Raw genomic sequence first — 25525 nt, forward strand, 5'->3', positions numbered from 1 at the left:
ATGCAGTAATATACTGTATTTCTCCAAGAAAAATCTACATTTTCCCATATTAACAGTATAAACCCATGTTCTATTCATTTTCATAATTCCATTTTACAAGATTATTTATACTGCACACTTTCTACCTTTTTACCTTATTATCGATGACAACGTAAAAAAAAAGAAAAAAACAAAAACAATAAAAAGATTAGATTGTATTAGTTATCTAATCTTATTAAGACTTAACTTGATTTATATGTGCACCTTGATTACAAATACATATTTCATACGTGTTAATATTGAAGACAATAATGGCTAAGTGGCACAGTCACTGCTGATTTAATGTCACTCAACATTCACACTGATCATTCATGTTGATTTATGGAGAAACACACAGTGACAGTTTTAGAAGGGTAGCCACATTACCTGACCCGCTCTTTAGGGTCACCAAATGACTCCTTGAGGTGAGAGAAGTCTGGATAGAAATGGACAGAGGGAGAAATGATCTCCAAAAGCCCAGACTGAATCTCCCCCGGAAACCTGAAACACAGATGCATCATAATTACTTCACTGTATATGTTTACACCTTCAGAAAAGTTTAAATTAGACTTTAAATGACACATTTTTTCTTCATAATCATACTGAACACAACATTGTATGTGTGAGTGTTTGACACAACAATGACACAACTGTCATTGTGATGTGTGTGGGGGGGGGGAAAAAATTATATATATATATATATATACTCGGTATACTTGAATACTTGAGTCATCCAGGAAGGTGTGTTGAGGCAAGTTGGAGCTAAACCCTGCAGGGACACCGGCCCTCCAGGACCGAGATTGGTGACCCCTGCTCTAGATCAATGATTCATGAGTTATTGAATTTATGATTTTAATTAGGGTAAGTCTTATCGAATACAGTTAAAGTCAGAATTATTAGTCCCCCTGAATTATAATCCTACATTATTATTATGTCTACATGAATAAATCCATTGAGTTGCTGCCACATGACTAGCTGATTAGAAATTTGTGTTAACAAGCAGTTGGACACGTGTACCTAATAAAGTGGCCAGTGAGTGTATAAACTAATTAGATTAAAATGAAAATTTTGCCTTTTTAATGGTTTATTTTGTTTCATATCATTAACAGTTAGTTAGTTAGTTAGTTAGTTAGTTAGTTAGTTAGTTAGTTAGTTTTTGTAAATTTCAATAACTCTGCATCCACATTACACACATAATCCAAACAAAAGATCTAATCAAAACCCCTGCACAAAGATCCTGTATTGTAAGTCTCTGCAGAAATCAATGTAAACACAAGCACATGACTAATGTGGGACGAGCAGAATGAAGCAGAAGATCTCAAACACCCAGAGGACAAATTTACCCTTATGTTTTTTATTCTGCTATTGTCCTCAAAAAGCATGTGAGGAAAGTCTACAGTCACATGATTGATCTCTCACTCAAACACAAACACAGATGTCTCAGCAAAACTAAAGCATATTGTGTAGTGATAATAAAAACAGGCTACTTACAGGCGCTTAAGGTTGTCAGCAACGCTATTTGCATATTGTTGATCCGTCTGCAAAAAAACAAAGCAAGAATCAATAGTTTAATTAACTTTTATGCGTCACAAATGTTCTCCCCCTAAAAACAAATGTTCACCTTTGGGCTAGACAAGTGTTTGTATCAGTTTTTTGGAAGGATGTTGTAAGTTCAATGTCGGTTCTCATTTCCTGACTTTTTCTGCTAAAGAGATTATACGGTCTCTGTAGTCAAGAGGGGAACTTTAACTGTCCAATAATGGAAGCAAATGATCATGAGCTGCCGAAGCACTTTCCACTATAAAGCAGCAGATGGATTTAACTGTTCAGATTCAATTTCACGCTTCGTTCAAAATGCAACTTAAGTACGAAAATACTCTGAGTTTCCACAAGAGGCACTATAGCAAACATTTGAATAACATCTTTTATTTTCCTCAATCAGATTTTTGTTTTCAAGGTTGCTTAAAAACTGCTTTATTTTTTGATGCAAACTAAATGTTTAAAATATGTACTGTTGGTGTACCTTAAGGAACTGTGTTGAGAACCTCTGAATTAATGCAGAGGTAATTCTTCTGTATTAATGTGACCCCTTCAATGATACACAAAGGCTTACTTGTGAATAGCAAAAATAAATAAATAAATAATCGAATCACTTTATTATATTTTCTTAGTAACATGAGGGTAAATTCACACTTTTAAGGTAACTAAATGCACCATTATTATTGAAAGATAAAGAGACACTGATCATTCATACACAAAGCTTCCGCCTTTCCCTCTCACAAACTCTCGATCTCACTCTCTAAGAATGAATTCAAATTAAAAGCTATAATTCATGTAATTTTACTGCATGGTTTCATCTGTCATATTTTAAATGGCCAGAAAGCAAGATCTAACTAGCCACGATTGATGAAAATAAGGGTCATATCTGCCCCCTTGGCAATTATTGAGCTGTAATAGGCCGTAAGGTGAAGCACGTTTTCGTTTCATTCCGTTCCCATACATGGGGCACTACATTTTTTTCATCCCCAAAAATTGATCAATTGGTATAGAATTGGTATAGAAAAGTAAAAGTTTGCCGTGTATAATCATGCAGTTATTTTTTTACAAGTGTTTAAAGTTGGCAATAGTTCCATCCTCGCGTAATCGTTTTTTGATGGTGAGAGAAGCGGCTTCGCGTCATGTGCTTCCCACTAGACCAATAAGATGGCCTAAGGTCGGAACAACATGTAAACATGGTCCAAGATGGCAGCGCCCTTGTTGTCACTATCGAGTAGGGAAGAAGATGAAAATATGGTCAGACCAAAAAGCAGTAAAATGGTTTATAAACAATGCTATATGCATCTCACGTCCATAAAAGAAGAAACGAAGGATTTTGCACGCAAACTGTGGAATACATTTAGAAACTGCATCAAACGGGGGCTTGGCCTGCAGGATGAGAGCCGTAAAATAGCAGAAACATACAAACAGTGACTAAAAATCAAGTTTGAAAGTGTGCCCGAAGACGCTGGGTTTCATTCGTCTTGCTACATGCATTTTATTGGTATAAAGCGCTTGGATAAGGCCGAGAAACGAGTTTCATGGCACCCTGAAGCTGGTGATGATCATCACACAGACTACTCTGTGTCATTGGGAATTAATGTTTTGTCAAAGTATCATCATTTACAACTTTAACTTTGAGTGAAAACAAGGCAAACCCCTCTCTTTTGGTTCAGGTTTTCCTTAGAATTTTTTGGAAAAATGCTCCAAGATGGGTGTGGAGCTCTGTGAGCAAAGAGAGGAGTGGGTGTGGCCAGTAGAGCAGGGGAAAAAGAGGGAAGCAAACAACTGTTGTCACTCGGCTCACAAAATGAGAAGCAAACCATGAGGAGACCCATGATTTTAGTTTAGAAAGTTAAAATGCAAAGAAATAAACAGTAAGCAATTTTATGTACTGCTACATTTGTTATTAGTAATTTCATAAGCACATAACCACAATTTGTTAAATCACCATAAAGATAACCATGTTTATATAAACACTACAAACGGGGAGGACTGCTCTACACCTGAATCCCCAGGTCTGAATGTAGACACAGTGAATAGCAGTACAGCCACTCTCTTGCCATTTCTATTACAACCAATGACCCTGCCGGTTATCTGGAGGAATTTAAACATAGGTGACTGACGCAGCACAGGTATAGTCGATATGTATGAATGGTAACAAATTCAACTGATGAAATACAAAGTTTGTCATTCTCCAATTCTCGTACAGCTCACCCTACAAAAATGCTTACAGTAAAGCTGTTGGTTTACAGCATCGGCCATGGCAGAATTGGCAGGAAAAACATGCAACAAACACCGTGGATCATGGAAACAAACCCATACAACCCGTGCCATGCGCAGATGCAGACTCAACCAGTCATTGGGTCTCACAGCTTGGCATGTCTGCCTTGCCTTCAGAAAGCTTGTGCTCTCATTGATAATTAAGAAGCAGGGTCTTCTCATAGGATAAGAAAACTCTATGAATAATAAGCTATGAATAAAAAAACAGGCGTCATCACTTCACTAGCAAATGTGCGCTATGTCACTGATTTTGATTCTGTCCCAAATATTATTTTAAACCCAGAAGATGAAATTAGTTGACAAAAGCTCAAAGTTATCCAGTTTTCCCCACAGTTAAAGGTAACAGGTGCTAACGTCATCTTAAATGATGCTCAAAACAAACTAATCTGTTAAAATCTCAAGAAAAGTACTCCAGGGTGTCTTGAACCTTTAGGAAAAACTCTTAATTTAAAAAAAAATTATAATATTTTACTTGCTCTAAGAATGTTTTGATATTTGAAACAAGACAAAACAAAGTGAGAAACATTGCATTGTGGTGGTTCAATTTCTATACCTGAATACAGCTAGACTCCACAGAAAATCATCAAATTGAGCCATTCAAAACTATCTTGTGAAACATATTCATATCACAATATTTATAGCAGAAAAATAAAATAAAATATTTATAGCAGAAAAAATATTGCAATTTTTCCAATATCGTGCAGCCCTAGTCTGTACATTATTAAGAAAGTTTGTAGGGCTTGCTTGTTTTATGGCTGGTCTAAAAAGATTTTTAAAAGGCCTAATACTGTCACAGTCTCGTCTGGTACGTCTGGTAAGTCTGGTAGTGTGTAATGTCATGTGACTTTCCATTACACTTTGTTATTCCATGTGTTTCTGAGTTGTTTCATGTGCTTTTGTTATGACCGCGTGCTTCTTTGTTTGGTTTTCCCGCCTCTAGTTAGTTTCATGAGTTTCACCTTTGTCTCACCCCACCCCACCACACCTGACAAATACACAACTTTCTGAAAACTACTACAGTCTTTATTGATACTGATGGTTTCATGAAAAACCTTTTCTTTGTTTTGTGTTTTTTTTTTTGTTTGTTTGTTTTTTTTTTTAAAACAAGGTCTTTCACACTATACAAAAAATATTTTATGAACTATTCACATATAACCCTTTAAAACCAAGTGTTCAGTCAGTGTTGCCAAGACAGCAGAATTGGGCTATTTTCAATCTGTTCCCGCGGGTTGTTTTTGTTGGTTTTGTTTTTAATTCTGCATTAAAATATCCACCTCACTCCTACCATCTCCAAACCTCCATACACCAATACTTGAATGCAATATTTAAAATAATAGTGAATAATAACATAACACTGAAGACATTATTGCTTTTAACCTTTCTGTTAAAATTTCAGCACACTGCTCAACATGTTATTCTCCCATGTATTCTGTGTCTATAAAAATATGTCGCACTACATTTTTTTATTGCTCAGAATCTACATATGTACACACCATGGTACACCGCATAAACATACTGAATTTACTGTTCTTAAGCAGAGTTTCATGTTTGTGTTGCTGGAAAAGCAGTGTTTTTTCTTCAGTCAGTCGTCCATTCGTTCACTCGTTTTTAACTACCTACCTACATACATACATAAATACACAAATAAGCCATTGATTCGCTAAAACAAAAAACAATTACTGCAATTTTTCTGTGAGATTGGGTTAAAAATTCCCTCCTTCTACCCAGGGGCAGACTTAACCAATAAGCAAGGTAAGCAGCCACTTAGGGTCCCGGGGGAATTAGGGGGGCCTGACCAATGTCAAGAAGCCTTTATTAATCATAACTCTTACACATTTTCAGTCATATGTTGTAAAATCAGTCTATAACCATTAAGATTTTAACATTGTTAAGTTTTTTTTTCAAAATTTTGGGCCCTTATGAATAGTGGAATGTTCCTTTAGCACATGCAGATGCAGATATTCAAATCTGATCACAAATATGGGCCCTATACCTGGGATTACTGTACCAGTGCTACCATTACTATTAATATTTTTTATTCCCAACTGTTTCTCTATTTAAAGTTATGTTATTTTCCAGTGTCTCTTTCTTACATAGTTAATCTTTATAGCATTCAATAATAATAATAATAATAATAATAATAATAACTATAATAATAAAACTGATATATACGTTACATCTATGGAAGGATAAGACTCATCCCATTCATGCACCCGCAAATAAAGGCTACATCTCTATTTAATGAAAGACAGAGAGAGCTAATGTGTAACAAATTTATTAAAAGACAGTCTTACATGCATGTAACCCCACCGGTCCGACACCTACCCAGACACTCTGAGCAGAATGCAAACCGGCAATACCAGCATGGGAGACAACTGCTCTAACAGGAAGGCTAAAGATTGCAGAATAACATCTGTCACTGGATCACCTCATGAAATCTGAGAAGTGAGGATTACTCGATCCCCAGCTGCTCTCAGTTACATTAGGGCGAATGTAAATGTCCAAGACACTGGTATTGAAATTTAATGCTACTATTTTTTTTTTTTTTAGCTTTTTTTGCATATTTACTAGAAAAATAATCTTGAATGTCAATCTCCACCTGCCACCAGCAACTGGAGATTGTTAATCTACACTCTATTGCCAGGGTGTTAAACTCTGCATAGATTAGTTCCAACCCTTTAGCACACTTACCTGTAGGTTTCAAATAAGCCTAAATGGCTCAATTAGTTTGATCAGTTGTGTTTAATTAGAGTTAAAGCTAACCCTTTAGGAACTGAGTTTGACACATGTGCTCTATGTGCTCTAGTTTGCTTGATTTGTAACTGCCAAAATTGAACCTCTGAATTTATGGAAGCAAAATGTTTTACCTGAAGTAAATGTTAAATATTCTACATCATAACAGAACTGAACTTTTTAAAGTGAATTCCGAAAGGTGAATAAAAAGAATTTAATGTGTGTGAAATATTTTAAGTTCAGGTTCAGGACCTAAAAATACAAACTGTGGAAAGTCAAGTCATTAAAATGCAAGCAGTTTCAGCTATTCAACAAGCTTTTTATTTCAAATACTTTAGGCATTCATTTCACTTGCTCTTACATGAGACAATTAGGTCAATAGACTCATTTTCTGAAATCGCATGATGACGTGAGCATCATATCATAGTTGTTTTTTGCCCCTAGTTCTTCGATGTTACTGAGCTTTAATGAACAGCATTAACCTTCCTCCCCCCACTACTGATGACACATTCACCAGCGTAAACTTGGACAAAGATCCGTTTCCTCCAGCAACCCGTCACTCACATCAGATCACAGCAAGAGCAAGCAACAACCCACAACAGACACAATAAAACTAAAAAACACACATCCCTCTTTTTCATTCAACAATACCTTTGTAGTGACTGTTCAATACTCTAGAGCAGTTCAAAATACTCTAGAGCTAGTCTGAAGAACCGTTTATTCACAATACCTCATTGTATTCTGCCAGATTAACTCAAGGACGCAGTCCAGCGCTACAACATGAGGATACAGACACTGTGTCAGTGTCCATGACCTGCAGAACACATCAAATCCTCATTATTTCCCAGAGATCTCTCAGGACCAAGTCATTGTGTTTTAAACCATCGGAGCGAGTGATAGATGATGAGGAAACATCTGCAGCAACTTTGACCAAATCCTCAGTTTCCAGAGAAATGATAATCGCTGCTTATTTGGACAAAAAGGACGCCTGGGGATTGAGACTCCTGACTCAAAAGTCTTTGTTAAACAAAACAACTCTTGTTAAATCTGTTCTAAAAAGGTTTATCCATTTTTTAGTGCTGCCAGTTGGTTGCTAGCATATTCTGACTGTCTTATAGTGTGCTTGTGTTCAGTACACAAGTGTTTAAAAAAAAAAAAGTCATAGTTCACCCAAAAATGAAATTTTTCTTGCCATTAACTCAGTCAAGTGTTTCTGAACCCGAAACAAGATATTCTGATGAAAGTTGGAAAAAAAGCAGCCATTGACATCCATAGTAGAAATTAAAATGCTATGGAAGTCAATGGGTAAAACCTAGATAGGATATAGCTGCAGATGCACACATCAACATAGCATCATTTTTGTGACACTGTATAACAGTAATTCATATTTTTACAGTACTGTGACACTTGTGTTTAGGTTTTGGATTGGGGTAGACTTTAAAAATGTGACAATTTATTGAGTAATTTAATAAATAACAAAAAACACATGGTATAAATACTGTTTTTACATGACTGTGATGGTTGAGTTAAAGGTTGAGATAGGGGTAGATGTTAAAAAATTATAATTTATTGGATAATTTAATTAATAACATAAAAAATACATGGTATAAATACTGTTTTTACATTACTGTGATGGTTGGGTTTAAGGTTGAGGTAGGGGTAGTTGTTAAAAAATAACATTTATTGGGTAATTTAATAAATAACATAAATAATACTTGGTATAACTACTGATTTTACATTACTATGACGGTTGGGTTTAGGGTTGGGGTAGAGGTAGACATTAATAAAATACAATTAATAGGAAATTTAATAAATAATTTAAATAGTTCTCATTAACTTCTGTCCGCAGCACACACCCCTGAGGTGATCCAGTGGAGGAGCACAGGCTTTCTAACAGTGAACCGTTTTTTCGTACTTTTCCCCAACATTCTTCAGTATATCTTCTTTTTGTGTTCAAAAGAAGAATTAAACTCAAACAGGTTTAAAACAACTGGAGTGAATTATCCCTTTAAGGCATTCAGAGTGATTTTACCATTAGTAGTATGCCATTTTTTTCTAGTGCTATAAAATGGCATGCGTGCCATTTAGGTGGCTATAGGTGGTTTTGTCAACAGATGCCATACCCAAAATGCAATGGTTCAAGATCTAATACTTAAAAGTAATGGTTATGAGCTTCAGTAACAGTTAAAGTGACTGTTTTGGCCAAAGGTTTCTGGAGTTTAAATTAAAAAATTCAAAAGATACTTCTGTGATATTCTGCAAAATGGATCTAAATCTGACTTCTACTCCTCACAATTATATCTACTAAAAAACACACCACAATTCTATGTTATATACTGTATCAGTGAAAATGATCATCTTGGGCAAAGCAAGTTAATATGTATACATTTCGTACACAATGGTAATTCTAAGTGCTTTACATAAACAGGAATAAAAGCAACAAGTATAAGAAATATATAAAAACAACAAAGAATAAAAAAATATTAAACTCAGATTAAAATGTGTAAAGACATGTTTTAAAAGAAGAAAAAAGAAAACAAAGGCATAATAATGCGATCTGTGGGACGCAGCACAGTGCTCATTCGCAGCACAGCTAAACAGATGTGTTTCCAGACATTATTTGAATGTGCCTAAAGTTGGAGCACATCTGATCATTTCTGGAAGCTGATTCCAGCAGCGGTGGGCTTAGTAGCTGAAAGCTGATTCACCCTGCTTTAACTGAAATCTTGGCGTTTTTAATTGACTTGATCCTAAAGACATGAGTGATCTATTAGGTTTGTATTCAGTAAGCATATCTATAATATATATATATATATATATATATATATATATATATATATATATATATATATATATATATATATATATATATATATATATATATATATATATATACATATAAAATCTGCTTTGAATGTAACTGGTAGCCAGTGTACAGACCTGAGGACACGTGTGATGTGCTCTGATTTATTGGTTCTGGCCAGAGTCCTGGCAGAGTTCTGGATGAGCTGCAACTGCCTGTCTTTTTGCTTTTTGGGAAGGCCAGTAAGGAGTCCACTACAGTAATTTTCCCTGCTGCTGATAAAAGCATGAACAAGCTTCTCTAAGTCTTCACAGGAAACAAATCATCTGATTCTTGCAATGCTTCTGAGATTGAAAAATCAGTATGCTTATTTACTAACTGCTTTGACATGACTACTGAACATTAAATCTGTCTCAGGAATTACACCAAGATTCTTGACCTCATTTTTTTGTTGTTTGACCCTCAGAGCCAAGGCATAGCATCTCTAAAACTTATATGCAAATTACATGGAAAACAACTATTTGAATCTCAATAAATTGGACGTGTGTTTAAATGACAGTAAGTATATATATATATATATATATATATATATATATATATATATATATATATATATATATATATATATATATATATATATATATATATATATATATATAAATAAAAGCAAAAAAAATGAACCATTCTGCCGTCAACCTAATGCCATTTCATTCCCATTTTACTTTGTTCACAGACACACAAAAGAAAAACATCTGATGGAAAAAGATTGTGATAGACACAATTTCCAGTTATTATAATAGTTTTGCTCCTCACACAAAATGACCAAAATTACATAAATGACTGAAATAACAGCATGAGTCATTTAGCAGATTTTAAAATAATTCTGTATGGTTATGGTACCTCTGAATACTACTTTTTTGTTGTTATTATGTCATAAGGGGTTAAAACCTACATCATGTTATTACAGGTTGGATTGTGACAAAGCTACAGTAATCAATGATGCATCGGAGTCTCATAATTATTGATGGGACTAAATATACATTTCCAATTAGAAGATGAATCACTTAATTTTTCACAACAGCACAAGTTGATTTCCCATGATAGACACTTCAAACTGTGGGACTGAATGACTCGTTCATGGATCACAAGCCTTTTATTTATTTATGCATGAATGCTTTGTAAGAATAAATAGAATGAATGCTCATCAAGTCATTTAAAATGCAGTTTCAGAGTATGAATCACAACTCTTCATTATAGGAATCAAGCGGTAAATACATGTATATGTGTATACATACTTTGAGTTTACAAAACTGTATAGAATATGGTTGACATGATGTTGTTACAGAGTGTCAATATTGTTAGCGAGTGAGAATAAAAATTAATCATTAGATTGTCAGGTCAAAGTCAATCATTCTAAAACTATGATTTCCTTCCTTTCAATTTTTTTTTTTGTTCTCTCATTCTCACGCTCAGTCTGTCTGTCTGACTGACTCTCTTACAGTCTTTTTTTTTTTAAAGAAAACATTTCTTGCTATTGTCATTCTAACTCCTCAACTGGAATCATTAGAGCCCTTTGAAGCTGCATTGCGACAGCAATTTTTGAACAAATTGAATTACAAGGGGACTGAGTATACTATCAAGAATTTTTTATTCTAAAAGTGAACTATTCATTCAATTAAATAAATACTTTAAAAGACTTTAAATTGATAATCAAACGAATAACGAAATATGATTACAGTCTGCAAAATATATATACAATTAAATATGAATATCTTACATTTCTGCTACAAGTCAGTTAGTGATAAATGTGTGGTAAATAGTTAATTTAGTTATCGTTTTTCTCAGTCGCTTTGGTGCATTTGTCACAACGCTATTTACATTTGCACAACAGTTAATGCATTTCTTAAAACAATTAGTACAAACTGCAAAACCTACTTGATAACTTGAAAAAGCGTACTACTTGCTCAAAATGGATAGTTCATTAAGTCTTCATGTAAATAAAAGTGTCAGTGTCATCAAAATGAAAAGTCATGACACCATTGTTTAAGAACAACATAGTCAAATAGCTTTGTCATGTTTTCATTATGACAGTTTACTCTGTACAATTTTTCCAATGGAAAAAAGTCTGATTTTGGTGACACGTCCTGAAAATGCTCAAGACAGCACTACATACTATTTGCACAGCATTTGAAAACTACAGTAAGGTTAGACATCACTGCATTTAGTGAAGTATCTGAGTATAATACACTGAATATGTGTTACACATTTTTTGTGCATATGCTCTGTGCAATTTAAATTTATTCACACCATTGTGCAAAAGAATAAACACACTCTTAGTTACAACAAACATAGACCTCCTTTGGGTAAAGCTGTGCACAACTGTAAACAATATTGCAGTACATATCGAAACTGAACCTACAATATATAAAGGTCTGTAAATCATTCATCAAATTGTTTAATTCAGAAGACATTTTCAGGAAAATCCAAAAAAAGATTTAAAGATTTTTTATAAAATTAGCTTGACAGATTTTGACAACTAGTTAAACATTTTTGTATGTAATGACTCGAGTAATGAAATGAGGACTATTAGTTTTTTATAGATTGACTATTCAGCATTCACAAGTTTAGTTAATTATGACTGACATGACATAAGCAAATAATAATGTTATAAAACAGCAGAGAGTTGTATGAATGCAGTTGATGCAAGTCCAAAAGCATCTGCAACTTGCTGGAAGGAATGAGAAACTGCTACTAAGATGTGCACAAATGACTCATTGTTTTAAGAAATGCATTAACTGTTGTGCAAGTTTAAATAGTGTTGTGAGAAACGCACCAAAGTGACTAAGAAAAACTAATGTTTTAAATTCAGTTCATTTTAAATAGTGGTAGATAGTCAGGTAATTGTACTGTTTACCATGTCAGTGTTGCTGAAAATGACGACATCGTGCTTATTGTATAAACATTACATTAAAACTCTACAATAACTATGCTAGGGAGATTAAATAATGAGGGAGAAGTACAATTGGAATAATCTCTGGCGACATTTAAAATTTGGACAGATGAGTATGTATCACAAAGGTGCCACAACCTTAATTTCCATATACGTTTACTACACTGTAAAAGCCAATAAGTTAAGGTACCTCAAACCATTTGAGGAAACCGATTACAACAAACCATTTAAGTTCAAAAACTAATTCCAATGAGTACTGCAAACTTACTCCATTTAAGTTAAAGTAATCATGGTATTTAATTAATTCATTACCTTCAACACTGAGTTCAAAACTCTTTTCAAATGAGTAGAATTAACTTTCAGTCAGTTTTGAGTTAACTACACTCATTTCATTTGATGAAGTTGACTGTTGGGTTTAGCAGGTGGCTGAATGTGTAACATGTATCATATGTACAGTATGAGTAGTGTGGTGTTCTATGTTTTTGGCTGTTGAACAATAAAAAAAAAGTGTAATTACACAGCCTTAAACTTACCAAGATAATTATAAAAAACAAAGATGGCATGCAATTAAATGAAAAACCTCAAAAGAAAAAGGTATGCAAACATACAATCCAAACAGAATGTACACACATACACACACAGTGTGCAGTTCATTGCCGCCAGTTACTCATGAACTACAGTCAATGTTAATTAACATGAACTGGCTGAAGCGAACTCACCAGTGTACAGAGTGTCTAGGGCACAATGTCCTTGTGAAAGTCATTGTCAGTGTGGGGAAACATAAAATGACACTTTATTGCGTTAATCATAACACATCTCTGTAATAAAAGGTCTTTCCAAAGTAATCTATTTAACCGCTCTCTCCTAAAATCTCTCTTAAAATAAAACTCTGCCTATAATCTTACAGCATTCAGGATCTGATCCATTTCTCAAAATCCAATTTATTTTGCATATAATTAGCATAACAAAAATTATTAGAACCTCTTTCATATAATTAATATAATTATTTTTCATAAACGTTTCATCATCCAGTATGTGAAGATCACGTTATTCAATGTACAGTAACAGCATGCCTTTACATAACAAGCGACATAAATCTGAGGTATTCTTAATACTGTATCTGCACAACAAAACAGCTGGGATCAAATTATTACACTGCCATTGAAAGCAAGCCGCCATAGACAAAGGCACAGTATTTTGAGCATGTTTATGCTGTTCTCTCTCGACAATTCTCTTTTTAAAGTCTGATCTGTGATATGTTAGTGTAAAACATTTCACACGTTTCACGTCAGCTCACCTGCACGTAATGGGTGATCAGCTGGCAGAAGTGGCAGCTGTGTTTTGACTGTTTTTTTTTTGAGGCATTTGTCAGGCAAATAATTGAATTATCAGATATAAATGCTTGGACACGTCACAAAACATCAATGCTCCTGTGAAAACGGCTCCATATTAACCAAATAATGTCAGAAACCTTTATAGTCATTGCATCACCACGCTATCACCATTATTTCCTGTGGAGATTCATGTAATTCCGGATGTTTCATTTTTAGTTGGTCGACTTTAACTGCAGTTCAGCACTTTCACTTTTATCCAGGAACATTTCATGCATGCCCCCAGTGACAAATGAGATCCTGGATGCGAGTATGAACTGCTGGAAGAGTGTTGTTTTAATGAAATTTGATACTGCACACCGTATGGGAAAAAAACACATGCAGGTGTCTGTGGTTCTTCATTGACTCGGTAGGTGCAGAGAATAGTGTCAAACAGCCTAGTGTGTATAGACAAGAGATGCCCAAACTAGGGCCTGCGGCCAGCCAATCAGACTCTTTGTTTTTGTGAATAAAAAGACATTGAACTCCATTGTGTTATAAATGTTACCATGGCAACTTTAATTTAATAAAGTTTGGTATATTTATATAAAAATCTGTGGATATTATTGATGCATTTATAATAAACTTTAATAATAATTGGCCTTGGTTTCCTCGGATTTCGGTTTCGAACAAGAATTCTCATTTTGCTGCATCCCTAATTAAGTTGTATTGAGTCAAGTCATTTAATCACTTATTGAGAAACAGTTACTTTTAAGACACAGCACTTAAAATGTAATGTAAATACAACTTTAATGACATATTTAGTAATTATTTACGTTCTTTAAAAAAAATTTGGCACCAGTGGTGGAATAAGTACTGAAAAATCTTACAAGTACAATTACTTGCCTAAAAATGTGGTGCAAGAGTAAAACTAAATATTGGTAAATGTTATTCAAAGTAGGAGTAAAACTTTTCAAAAGTACTTGAGTAGTGAGTAGTAAGTATTACCATGTGAAAAGTTGATGCATTTATATGTAATTTGTGGATGTGTGTAAACGTAACATTTTGTAGTGCATTTAGTTATTGCTCAGCAGGCACACAACTTCATAAGATGTTAATATTAACATTTAGGTTGACACATCAGGTGACCAAAATTCAATGTCTAGCCAGCATCTAATTACAATTTTATTTTGATGTCCAATAATGACGTCAAACAATGTTGATATTTGGGTGATTTTAGGTTGTGTTGGAAAGTGACCAAAATCCAACGTTGAGCCAACATTTTAAAATCAACGTCATATTGACATTAAATACTGAGATTAATTCATCAGGTCTGATAAATGTCATAGTGGTAATGTCCACACGACATCAAGCCCTAACATCACGTTGATATTTGGTTGATGTTGGACATTAAGGTTGGCCTGACAATGAGTTGTGACGTCAACCTGATTTGCATTTCCAAACCAAATGCAACATCTCCACAACGTTAGAGTACAATGTCAATCTGATGTCATGTTGACGTCTTGTGCCTGGTGTTTAAGGCCATTTCAGTCTTCATCCAGTAAACATCCATCATCTTCTCATCAGTGACATGCATCTAAACGGTCATTGCATGTGACGATTTCGGACATCTTATTAGACACTTTTAATGTTTCCAATCAGTTTTCTGCAATTATAAATCGCCCATGTCTTGAGGTAGTCCTTTATGAGGCGATTTACCTTCTATGTAAGATTTGATTGGACAGGAATCACAAGACTTTTTAATCTAATCCCCATAGACAAAAAAGAATAAAGTAGTGACTGCAGGCTGAAGCAGTAAAAACATATTTAAGGAAAAGTAAAAGTACACATTTTTAAAACGACTTAGTAAATTAAAAGTCTTGAGAAAAACTACTCAATTACAATAGTTTGAATGTTTGTAATTTGTTACTTTACACCACTGCTTAGCACTGCTCATAGGAAAGTGACAAAGTGTAAGTGAAGACACCAACAGCACTACAGATGACAAAATAACCATGTAAAATTCACACACAAGACAGCTTGACTGCATTGCGAGTGTCATTTGGGACATAACTTGTGTTAATTAGCTTGTGTACAGAAGCTAATGGCCAAGCAGCACAGCGGTGGTGCTTTATTACGGGTCACTGCTGCTAGTAACTACAGAAGGCAGCCAGAATTATAATCAGTGACTCGCAAACAATACAGTATCTTCTAAAAGATGCAGGCAATGCATAAACTACACTGCAGCTAATGGTTTATAGAAGTTGCTAGCTACACAACAAGATATTGCCCTGAAGCAATTTGAGGGAGTACTACAGTATATTAGATGATAAAATGCTGTTATAAAAGCAATTTCACACAAGCAAGGAGCAACAGTACAGTTGTTCCCAAAAGTCAGAACAGTAATCACTGCGGTGCTTATATTTAGGAAAACCATCAGGACTGGAAGTGTGAGATTGCTTTTATGCAACAATACAATAACAATTCGGTTAATATTGAACAACATGGTTAAATTTAAAAAGAAAAATCAATCAAATCTATTGCTTACGTTTCAGAGCTCCACACAACAGTGGTGTTTGTTGCTAAGAATGAATCAGCATTTTGAACAAATCATCTAGAGAATAATTTGCTTAAGATAATCAAACTTTTAAAGGGTCACTGTGGCGAGGGGGCGTGGCCGAGAGCCGTGGGAACGGGGTGAGGCCACCGCGTGAGTGGATACACGTGCGGTGCGCACCTGCCTCGGATCCCACGGAAGGAGCTCTGGATCATAAAAGGAGGACCGATGGCAGAGGAAGCCGAGAGAGGACCGGGCCCGGGCATGTTATTTTACTTTTGCTTTCAGTTTGACGGCAGTCTCCGCGAGGAGCTGCCGTCCGTTTGTTTTGATTTAAATGGCAGTCTCCGTGAGGAGCTGCCCTCATTATTATTAATAAATCATTTTTAAACTCCGTCGGTTCTCCGCCTCCTTCTTCCCGGCGGCCAAAGGGCCGTAAACTTCATTACAGTCACGAAACACCAAAACACATTTTTTGAGCTGTTGACAGTCGTATATGTGTCCCACACTGCTCACTCTATTGTGCAAATTCATTAATATTCATTACTGTCACAGTGTTTAGACGAAAGAGACGCCACGTTATGTTGGCAAAACAAGCGTGAAGTGTTGCTTTTATAGTTTGCTGCAGTTAAGTTTTGTTTTCATTTTCTCTCTGTGAGAGCTCAGACTCACGTGTGGATTACAGTGTACGCGACGCTCGACAACAATAACTTACTTGTCTAAGGAGGATTATTGTTTACCTGAGAGCTGTTCTCATCTGCAAACGCTGAGATCCGGATTCGCTTGTACTCTCCACTTAATAAAGACGCGGCTCTAGTTGCTGGTGATTGTCCTGTCTCTAAAGATTTGGTAAGTGAGCGACCAGCTCTCTTTGTTTATTCAGTTTGTTCGTATCGAACAAACTATTGCACAGAGTGTAAACATGTTAGCATTACAACCAAACTTTAACCTCGTGTAGGATTTTTACCGCATTTTGTGACCGGAATAACCCACTCCGCTTTCTGACGCTACCTGCCGTGTGCATCTAAGTTTCCGGGAAATGCTGAGTTTTTTTTTTTCTCTCATTCGCCGTGCTTTATCAAACATTGCATGAAAAATACACGCTTACAGCAGTTCCTTGAATCAAATATCTCGTTTGTCGCGGGGGACATGAATGAATTCTCTGAATGAAAGAGCCAAACTGCAGTTAAAGTCCACCATTTAATAATTTGGCAAATAATTCGACTACAGATGCCCATGTAAACACAGTCGCGTGCCCAAATAGACACTCCCACACCGTGCGTCTTTTCTTCCTCCGACACCCCCCCCCCCCCCCCCCTAAACAGAGCTGGACACGCCCACTTTTCTGGCTTTTTCCAAAGTAGAGGTGTGAAAACACCCTGCTGAAAAGAGGGGGTTTCATGGCCCTTTAACAAAGCACTTTGCATAGTTTTATATAAAAATGTAGAATTTAGTTTTTTTTTTCCAAGGTATTTTTAATAGGAAGAATGCGATTACAAAAGGCAGCAAAGGAATACCTTAAAATATATTTATTTACTAAATGAGTAAGCAGTTTTAATGAACACGTTTTTATATACTGTAAGGCATATTAAATTTAAGTAAATCTTCTACTTTAATGTTTTAAATAAATTTTGTGAAAATAAAACATCAAACTATGGGCGAAATTCAGCATATAACAGACATAATTATAGAAAAGAAATAATTTCCCCCTGTATTTAATAAAATACACAAAAGAATAAATAATTATACTAAACTATAATACACTTTCAAAGATTAAGACCTTTGGTAACACTTTTTTTTTATGAAGCTCATGCACATATTTTAAATTCTTATTAACCCTGTTTTTAATTATTTATAATCAATCATAAAAAATCCATAAAGGGCTGAAATAATAATAATTTAAAAATGTATACTGAATTATGATGACATTTATAGCTTCATTTATAATAGTTTTATTAATAGGTAATAAATAGGCCCACATGGAATCGGTGTGCACAGAAATCCACAGATTTCCACTGATATTGTAAGAATGAAAATTGTCATATGCATTTGTTTATATGGCAAAACATGTCTTTTCAGCAAAGAGGATCCATACTAACTCCAAAGGCAGATACTGATAAGATCAAGGCCTGGTGTGTGGACTTTACGGGTTTTACAATGTGGTCACATGTTGATTGGTCAGTTTGAATGTCTCAGTATTTGGGCTTTGGTCACATACTCAAGAAATATACAAAATAGTTGGTAAACTTTGCACTGGCTCTTTTTCTGCTCTGGAGGCGACCTTCTCTGACTCTACTGCTATCAGGGTCTCTTTGAGGCCTCCTTACTGCCTTTTGTCTATCTCTCTCCCTTCCTCTCCTTCTGAGGTAACTTTATTTTACATTTAAGCTGGGTACAATTATTATCATATGTTTTTATCATTTCATATTTAATCATGTTATATAGTTATTTTTAATTAATTCAGTTGTAACCATAGAGAATTACTGTCATTAACCTCTTAAGGCCCAATGAGTTTTTTTCATTTTATTTGGGTTTATTGGAACCTAATTAGAATAAAACCTAAGTATCATTTTTTGATATCATGTACTTTTAAAGAAAAATGATGGCCATATATGTGGACTCGTGGTCCAAATTTACATAAAACACCTTTCCCTGACTGTTTTTATTGCATATATAACATAGAAATTTGTTTAAACATGTTTTGACTCTCAGAGAGAGTTTTTTTCCCCCATTTTGGACAGTTAAAAATAGTGTTTGGGACATTTAATATGCACAGTTGCAGGATGACTGTAAGTCTGTAACAAAATAAAAAACATTTAAAGTATTTTAAATAGCCACTTAAGAGCTAAAATGTGCCGTCCACGTATATGGCCACTAAGCCCTAGGAGGTAAAATAATTTCATTATCGAGTATTCAGTAAATTACTTTTGATTTAACATCAACACTTACTGAAATTTCTCCATTTTGCAATACAATACAACCACATAAAAGCAATGCTCTCCCATATTTTATCCATTAATACTGCCCTTATTTTGATTTTTGGAATAAGATTGCAGAAGGATGGTTTGACTAGAAGTGTACAGTTTTTCACCATAAATACTGTTAACTTCTTAGTCATTCAGCAAAACTCAGTTCAAACCCTTGGAATTCAAAATACCATTCCTACAATATTTAGCTGATCATTGAGTTTATTTATATTATTTTTGTAAATGTGTGATAATTTAAAAATTATTTTCAGTAATATTATTGACTAATATGAAAATGTTCATATTTATTTACAACACAGTTATTAAAGTAATATTTTCTGTCTTTTAGTAGATACAGTATATGTGAGACTTGCTTTATTTACCAAATAAGTGGGTCTAATTGAACATCCCATTATGCAGCAGTCTGAAGTTAGGACACTTAAAAATGCCTTTTGAGTTTAAAGATGATCAGCCTACGACGTCAAGTTTACAGTGTTATAAATGACTTAGGTCGGCTTATATAGGGTGTGTGAGTAAGTGAATTTGCCGCAGATCAACCTCTCACATGCGCTGCAGGTAGGCTGAATGATAATTGTTAAATAATATGTAATTTATGCTATTACTGCTATTTGCTTGTGCTAAATAAACACCAAAAATTTATCATAGGCCTATTTTAACAGCTAGATTTTATTTTGACTTGTAGTTGAAGGCCCTAAAAATGAAAACAAAACCTGAAAATGTATTAATAAAAAGTTATTAAGATAGATAGGCTAAATAAATAAATACTATGATAGGTAGGCCTAATAGCCTAATGGTTTATGGTGGCATTTTACAAATGCCAACCGGACAATTTCACGAAACAAATCCCCCACCTATGATAGCTAAACATAAATCTATATTTTTTACCTTTACCTTTTAACTATTATATTATTTGAAATAATATAAAAAGAAATAAGGAGAATAAAACGTAACTTGTTTGGCGCTAAAGCCATGATCCATCTGCTTTTATGTAAACAGTATCGTTGCATGGCCTTCATTGATAAAAATTAGTAATAGCGAAACTGTGCACATTATTATTCCTATAAAGCATAAATTACTGCCAAAGTAATAATAAATAAGTAAAAAAGTAGCCTAAATGAAAGGAACAAGAGGGACTAAAATCAGTCACTAGGTCTAGTGCCCCCCTATAGGATTAAAAGCCCCCCTCAGTTATGACATCCTGGCGCCGGGCCTGTTTAAAAAAACATTTTGATCTTACCTCCGCAATGAAGACGACAATCACACAGTCCTCCTTTTCTGCAGGACTCAGTTCTGTCATCAGCGAGCTCAGCGTGTCCGTCAGGTACGAGTGCACCTCTCTCTTTACGCTGGGCACCCCCAACACTATCGACACTGAAACACACACACACACACTAATCAGCTGACAGGTCGACACTAAAATTTACTGTACCATTCCTTCACACACTCCAGTCTGTAGAGTGTTTGGCCTTTTCTGACTGTGCATTTGCATTTCTGAGAGCTCCATCTTAATTAAATCTGAATGTAGAGGAGAGCCCCGTTGAGCCTGTGGGATAACAGAGCATTTCCTCCCCAACTGGGGCTCAGTATTGGACACCACCCCAGAGAACTGTCCACTCAGACAGGCTAGACACCCAGACAGCACTGGGCTGACAGCCAGGACGGGAGATGAGCTGCTGTATATGAGAGGAGCACTACTTCTTTTCATAAGTGAGACACAATACCGTTATGAGTGCTGACATAATAAGAGTTCAGAGGAGACGGGGTATGAAGATTGTAAAGATCATGACAATTAAGCTAAGTGTTTATTTTCAGGTGTATATTTAATTTTTACAAGGACCCTTGTTTGTTTCTTTATTTGTTTCTTTGTTTGTTTCTTTCTTTTATTATTTTGTTTCTTTCTTTGCTTTAATTTCCTTCTTTCTTTCTCTCTCTTTTTCTTTCTTTATTTGCTTCTTTCGTTTCCAAGTTTTTGGTTCTTTCTTTCTTTCTTTCTTTCTTTCTTTCTTTCTTTCTTTCTTTCTTTCTATCTTTCTATCTTTCTTTCTTTCTCTTTCTTTCTTTCTTTCTTTCTTTCTTTCTTTCTTTCTTTCTTTCTCTTCATTGCTTTAACTTCTCTCTTTCTATCAACTCTTTGCTTCTTTCGTTTCATACTTTCTTTTGTTTTTTCTTCTTTCTTTTGTTAGTTTGTTTGCTTTCTTGCTAGCTTGTTTGTTAGCTTGTTTGTCTTTCATTCTTTCTTTCTTTCTTTCTTTCTTTCTTTGCTCCTTTCAATTTTTATTTTCCTTTGTTTCTACTGTCGTTGCTGTCTTTTGTCTTTCTTTGCTTCTTTCCCTTCTTACTTTCCTGTTTCTTTCATTGCTTTCATTTTTTCTTTCTTTCTCCTCTTTCTTTGCTTCTTTCATTTCTTACTTTCATTTGTTTTTTTCATTTCTTTTCGTTTCTCTTATTGCGTTCTTTCATTGCCTTTGTTTTTCTAATATTTTTCTCTTTCTTTGCTCATTTAATTTTTTATTTTCCTTTGTTTCTTGTTAGCTTCTTTCTTTCATTTTTCTTTCTTTGCTCCTTTCATTTTTTATTTTCCTTTGTTTCTTACGTTTGTTGTTTTCTTTCATCTTTCTTTTCTTTCTTTCTTTCTTTCTTTCTTTCTTTCTTTCTTTCTTTCTTTCTTTCTTTCTTTCTTTCTTTCTCTTTCTTTCTTTCTTTTTCTTTCTTTCTTTCCCTCTTACTTTCCTGTTTCTTTTTTGTTTCTTTCATTGCTTTCATTTCTTTCTCTTTCTTTTTACTCTCTTTGCTTCTTTCATTTCTTACTTTCCTTTGTTTCATTTATTTAATTCTTAGTACTTTTTTCATTTTTTGCTGCGCTGCTTTCTTTCTTTCTTTCTTTCTTTCTTTCTTTCTTTCTTTCTTTCTTTCTTTCTTTCTTTCTTTCTTTCTTTCTTTCTTTCTTTCTTTCTCTTTCTTTCACTTTTAACTTTCATTGCTGTTTTTTGCTTTCTTTTTTCTTCCTTTCTGTATTTCTTTTTTTCATTTTTTATTGGCTTCTTTCCTTTCTTAAATTGATAATTAGTTAATCAACAGTCTGTTAATCAATCTGTTAATCAATAGTTGTGAATGTGTATTTTAATGTGTATGTCCATAGCTTATGATTTTGTGTTTATTTACGCTTTCGAATTGCATTAAAGTATCTTGATCTCCTCATCCAAAAAAAAAAAAAAAAAATGTTAAAAACGTTTGCTATTTAATAAACAAACATTTTTAGGCCTTCAAATAAAACCAATAGGGTTGGTGTTGGTTCAAAAGCTAGGAGAGTCTAGGCCAGGGGTGGGGCAAACTTGATCCTGGAGGGCCGGTGTCCTGCATAGTTTAGCTTCAACACTAATCAAACACACCTGAACATGCTAACTAGTGACTCCATGATGACTAGAAATCTACAGGCAGGTGTGTTTGATTAGAGTTGGAGCTAAACTGTGCAGGACACCGGCCCTTCAGGATCAAGTTTGCCCACCCCTGGTCTAGATCTTTTCATAAGTGTGAGAGAGAGATGATACATTTAAAGTCCTCGTGAACCAGAAGTTGCTGCAGACTTATTTTTTATTATCAGGATATATCAGGACTATCAAATCAGGATTAGAAATCAGGGATATTCCACAGATATTAATTTAATAACCATTTTAGAAGGTATATTAACGGTAAATTATACAATATACTATCTAATGTAAACACTTAGAACCTTCCTGTAAAGAATTACCTGATGAAAAACATTAATTTGCTGTTTAAAACAGAATCAGAACTAGTTTTCTTGCGTTATATTAAGGTTTGAAAACATGGAATCATTTATTTTTAATATATTTTTTAGTATTTTTTTTACATTTTTACTTGTAATTTGGAGGAAATATCACCAGCAGTCTATAGAATAAACAAACTCAAATGTTTCACTCGCATACTGTAGCTATAAATAGTAAATCCTGAGGGACTGGTCATTCTGCAGCAGTCTCTTTATTTTTATTTATTTTTTTCCTTTAAGAGCTATATTTTCCATCCAAAACAGTAAGCACTTCAAATCTCTTTCCCCAACAGCACCATAAAATGCAGAGCTGTTGCCGGTCGCAGCAATACTGGCTAATGTTTTTTTTGTATATCAAGACAAATTTGTTCAGTAAAGTCACGCTTTACAAAAAGTTATATAAAACTGAAGCATATACATAAAAACTAAAGTATGTGCATCAGATTTGTCTCTGTTATTCTTAATAGCAGAATAATGAGATAGTTTTTTTTTTTTTTTTGAGAGAAATTGCTATACCTTTTCTGGAAAGTCAAGTTTACATACAACAAGATTATTATGCCTCTGAAAAAGCTCAGTTGATGGTGTCAAGGTTTTGGAAGTTTTTGATTGGCTAATTGGCAAAATTTGAGTGAACTGGAGGCACACCTGTAAAATAGTATTTAAGGAAGACCTCAAACACACTGCTTCCTCGTGTGACAACATGGGAAAATCAACAAGCCAAAATCAACAAAAAAGCCAGATAACAATTTGCTAAATTACACTGGGAAAAAGAATAATTTTTGGAGACATGTCCTGTGTTTTTCCCAGAGATGGGTTATGGCTGGAAGGGCATCCGCTTAAAAAAAAACGTGCTGGATAATAAGGTTTATTCCGCTGTGGCGACCCCGGATTAATAAAGGGACTAAGCCGAAAAGAAAATGAATGAATGAATGAATGTCCTGTGGTCTGATGGCACTAAGATTGAACTGTTTGACCAGTGTGTAATGACCAGTGTTACATTTGGAGGACAAAGGGGAACGCTTACAAGCCTAGGAACACCATCCCAACTGTGAAGTATGGGGGCGGCAGCATGTTGTGGGGCTGTTTTGCTGCAAGAGGGAATGGTCCACTTCACAGCATTGATGACATTATGAAGAAAGAACATTATGTAGAAATACTGATGCAACATCTCAAGACATCAGCCAGGAAATTAAAACTTGGCCACAAAAGGGTCTTCCAAATAGACCATGACCCTAAGCATACTGCCAAATTTGTTAAAATGTGCTTTAAAGACAACAGAGTGAATGTTTTAGAGTGGCCATCACAAAGCCCTGAACTCGATCTTATAGAAAATTTGTGGGCAGAGTTGAAAAAGCTTGTGTGAGAAAGACAGATTACAAATCTGACTAAGTTACACCAATTCTGTCAGGAGGAATGGGCCAAAATTCAAGTCAAACACAAGCTTCACACAATAGTTTGAAGGATACCCAAAACAAATTTAAATTTATGTAAACAATTGACTTTGTAGAAGTTAATTTAAAAAATCTGAAAAATCTATTATATAAATATTCTGGCATTTAACAGACTTAAAATAGTAAACGTTTAGTATAATTTACCATCAGACATTTAAAAAAAATGGTTATGTTCCTTTTTTTAGAGTGTGCATGTAAACTTCTGGTTTCAACTGTATTAGTTAAAGCCGCACACTAACGTTAACTAATATGAACAAATACTGAAATAAATTTATTGTTCACTGTTTGTTCATGTTAGTAAAAGCATTAAATAAGGAAAAAGTAGCAAACACTGAAATTGAAAAAGGCCAGTTTGACCATTATGGCCTTGGGTAGAAAAACACAGACCTCTTCAGTGTTTTGTTATATTATAATAAGCTATATTAAAATTAACTATAGACACATTTAGGGTAAAAAAAAAAACTAACTAAAGTTATTCGGGTTTTATTTTAATGTTATCAAAATGCAACATTTAAAAACAGTCAAAATGACTGCCTCTGCAGCTCTTGAGTTAAAGTTTTACACCCTGTTTACAATTATTTAGTGTCATTCACTTGTGAAAGGATGAACTGAAGTACAGCTTAATATAAAGAGTAAAACTGGGCCTTGTTTGCGCATTCAACAACACTCGCCTAAAAGTCACTGAATACAAAAACACAACAATATCGCATGAACTCATCTGACAGCTGCAGGTCACTGGAGGCGCTAAACCCACATTTATGCAAACTGGACAGGCCTGGAGGAGAATGTAATGAAACATATCAAATGCATCAGAGAGGCTAGTTTCCTCACCTCCGGTGCGACCCTGGCCGATGTGCACCGCCGGCTGAAGGCTGCTCTCCTTGGCCAGCAAATGTGGCAGATGGTGGAAGATGCTGGGCAGCTGAAGAACATTCTTACTGCTGGTCACGTTCCACAACTTCAGCTTGGTCTCATCTGAGAGAGAGAGAGACGACATGGATACACATAAATGCATGCCATGGTCAAATGACTTAAAGGGGCAGGTCAGCAAAAAGTATTATTCCGCTATCTGCTATCATTGACTTTGCAGTCATTTACTCATCCTTAGTTGTT

The 25525-nt window shown here is 34.7% G+C and overlaps 1 protein-coding gene and 1 long non-coding RNA gene across 3 annotated transcripts in view; both read right to left on the reverse strand.

The window, feature by feature from the left end:
* mgat4b (alpha-1,3-mannosyl-glycoprotein 4-beta-N-acetylglucosaminyltransferase B) overlaps window positions 1–25525 on the reverse strand; it is a 271310-nt gene that overhangs the window by 102339 nt on the left and 143446 nt on the right. For both annotated transcript variants that reach the window (XR_015506742.1, NM_001002180.1), the window contains 4 exon segments: window positions 25244–25387; window positions 20415–20548; window positions 1510–1556; window positions 406–519 (listed from right to left, as the gene is read on the reverse strand). Coding sequence is in view for 1 of the 2 variants with exons in the window: in NM_001002180.1 (NP_001002180.1) it covers window positions 406–519; window positions 1510–1556; window positions 20415–20548; window positions 25244–25387 (439 nt within the window). In the remaining variant the exon portion in view is untranslated.
* On the reverse strand, window positions 10828–17497 carry LOC147833916 (uncharacterized). Its single transcript, XR_015507340.1, has 3 exons — window positions 16646–17497; window positions 13403–16291; window positions 10828–13187 (listed from the first exon to the last, which is right to left on the reverse strand). It is a non-coding gene; the product is annotated as an uncharacterized LOC147833916 (long non-coding RNA).

Source organism: Danio rerio, chromosome 14 (genome assembly GCF_052040795.2).
Source record: "Danio rerio strain M-AB ecotype USA chromosome 14, GRCz13ab, whole genome shotgun sequence".
Classification (NCBI taxonomy): domain Eukaryota; kingdom Metazoa; phylum Chordata; class Actinopteri; order Cypriniformes; family Danionidae; genus Danio; species Danio rerio.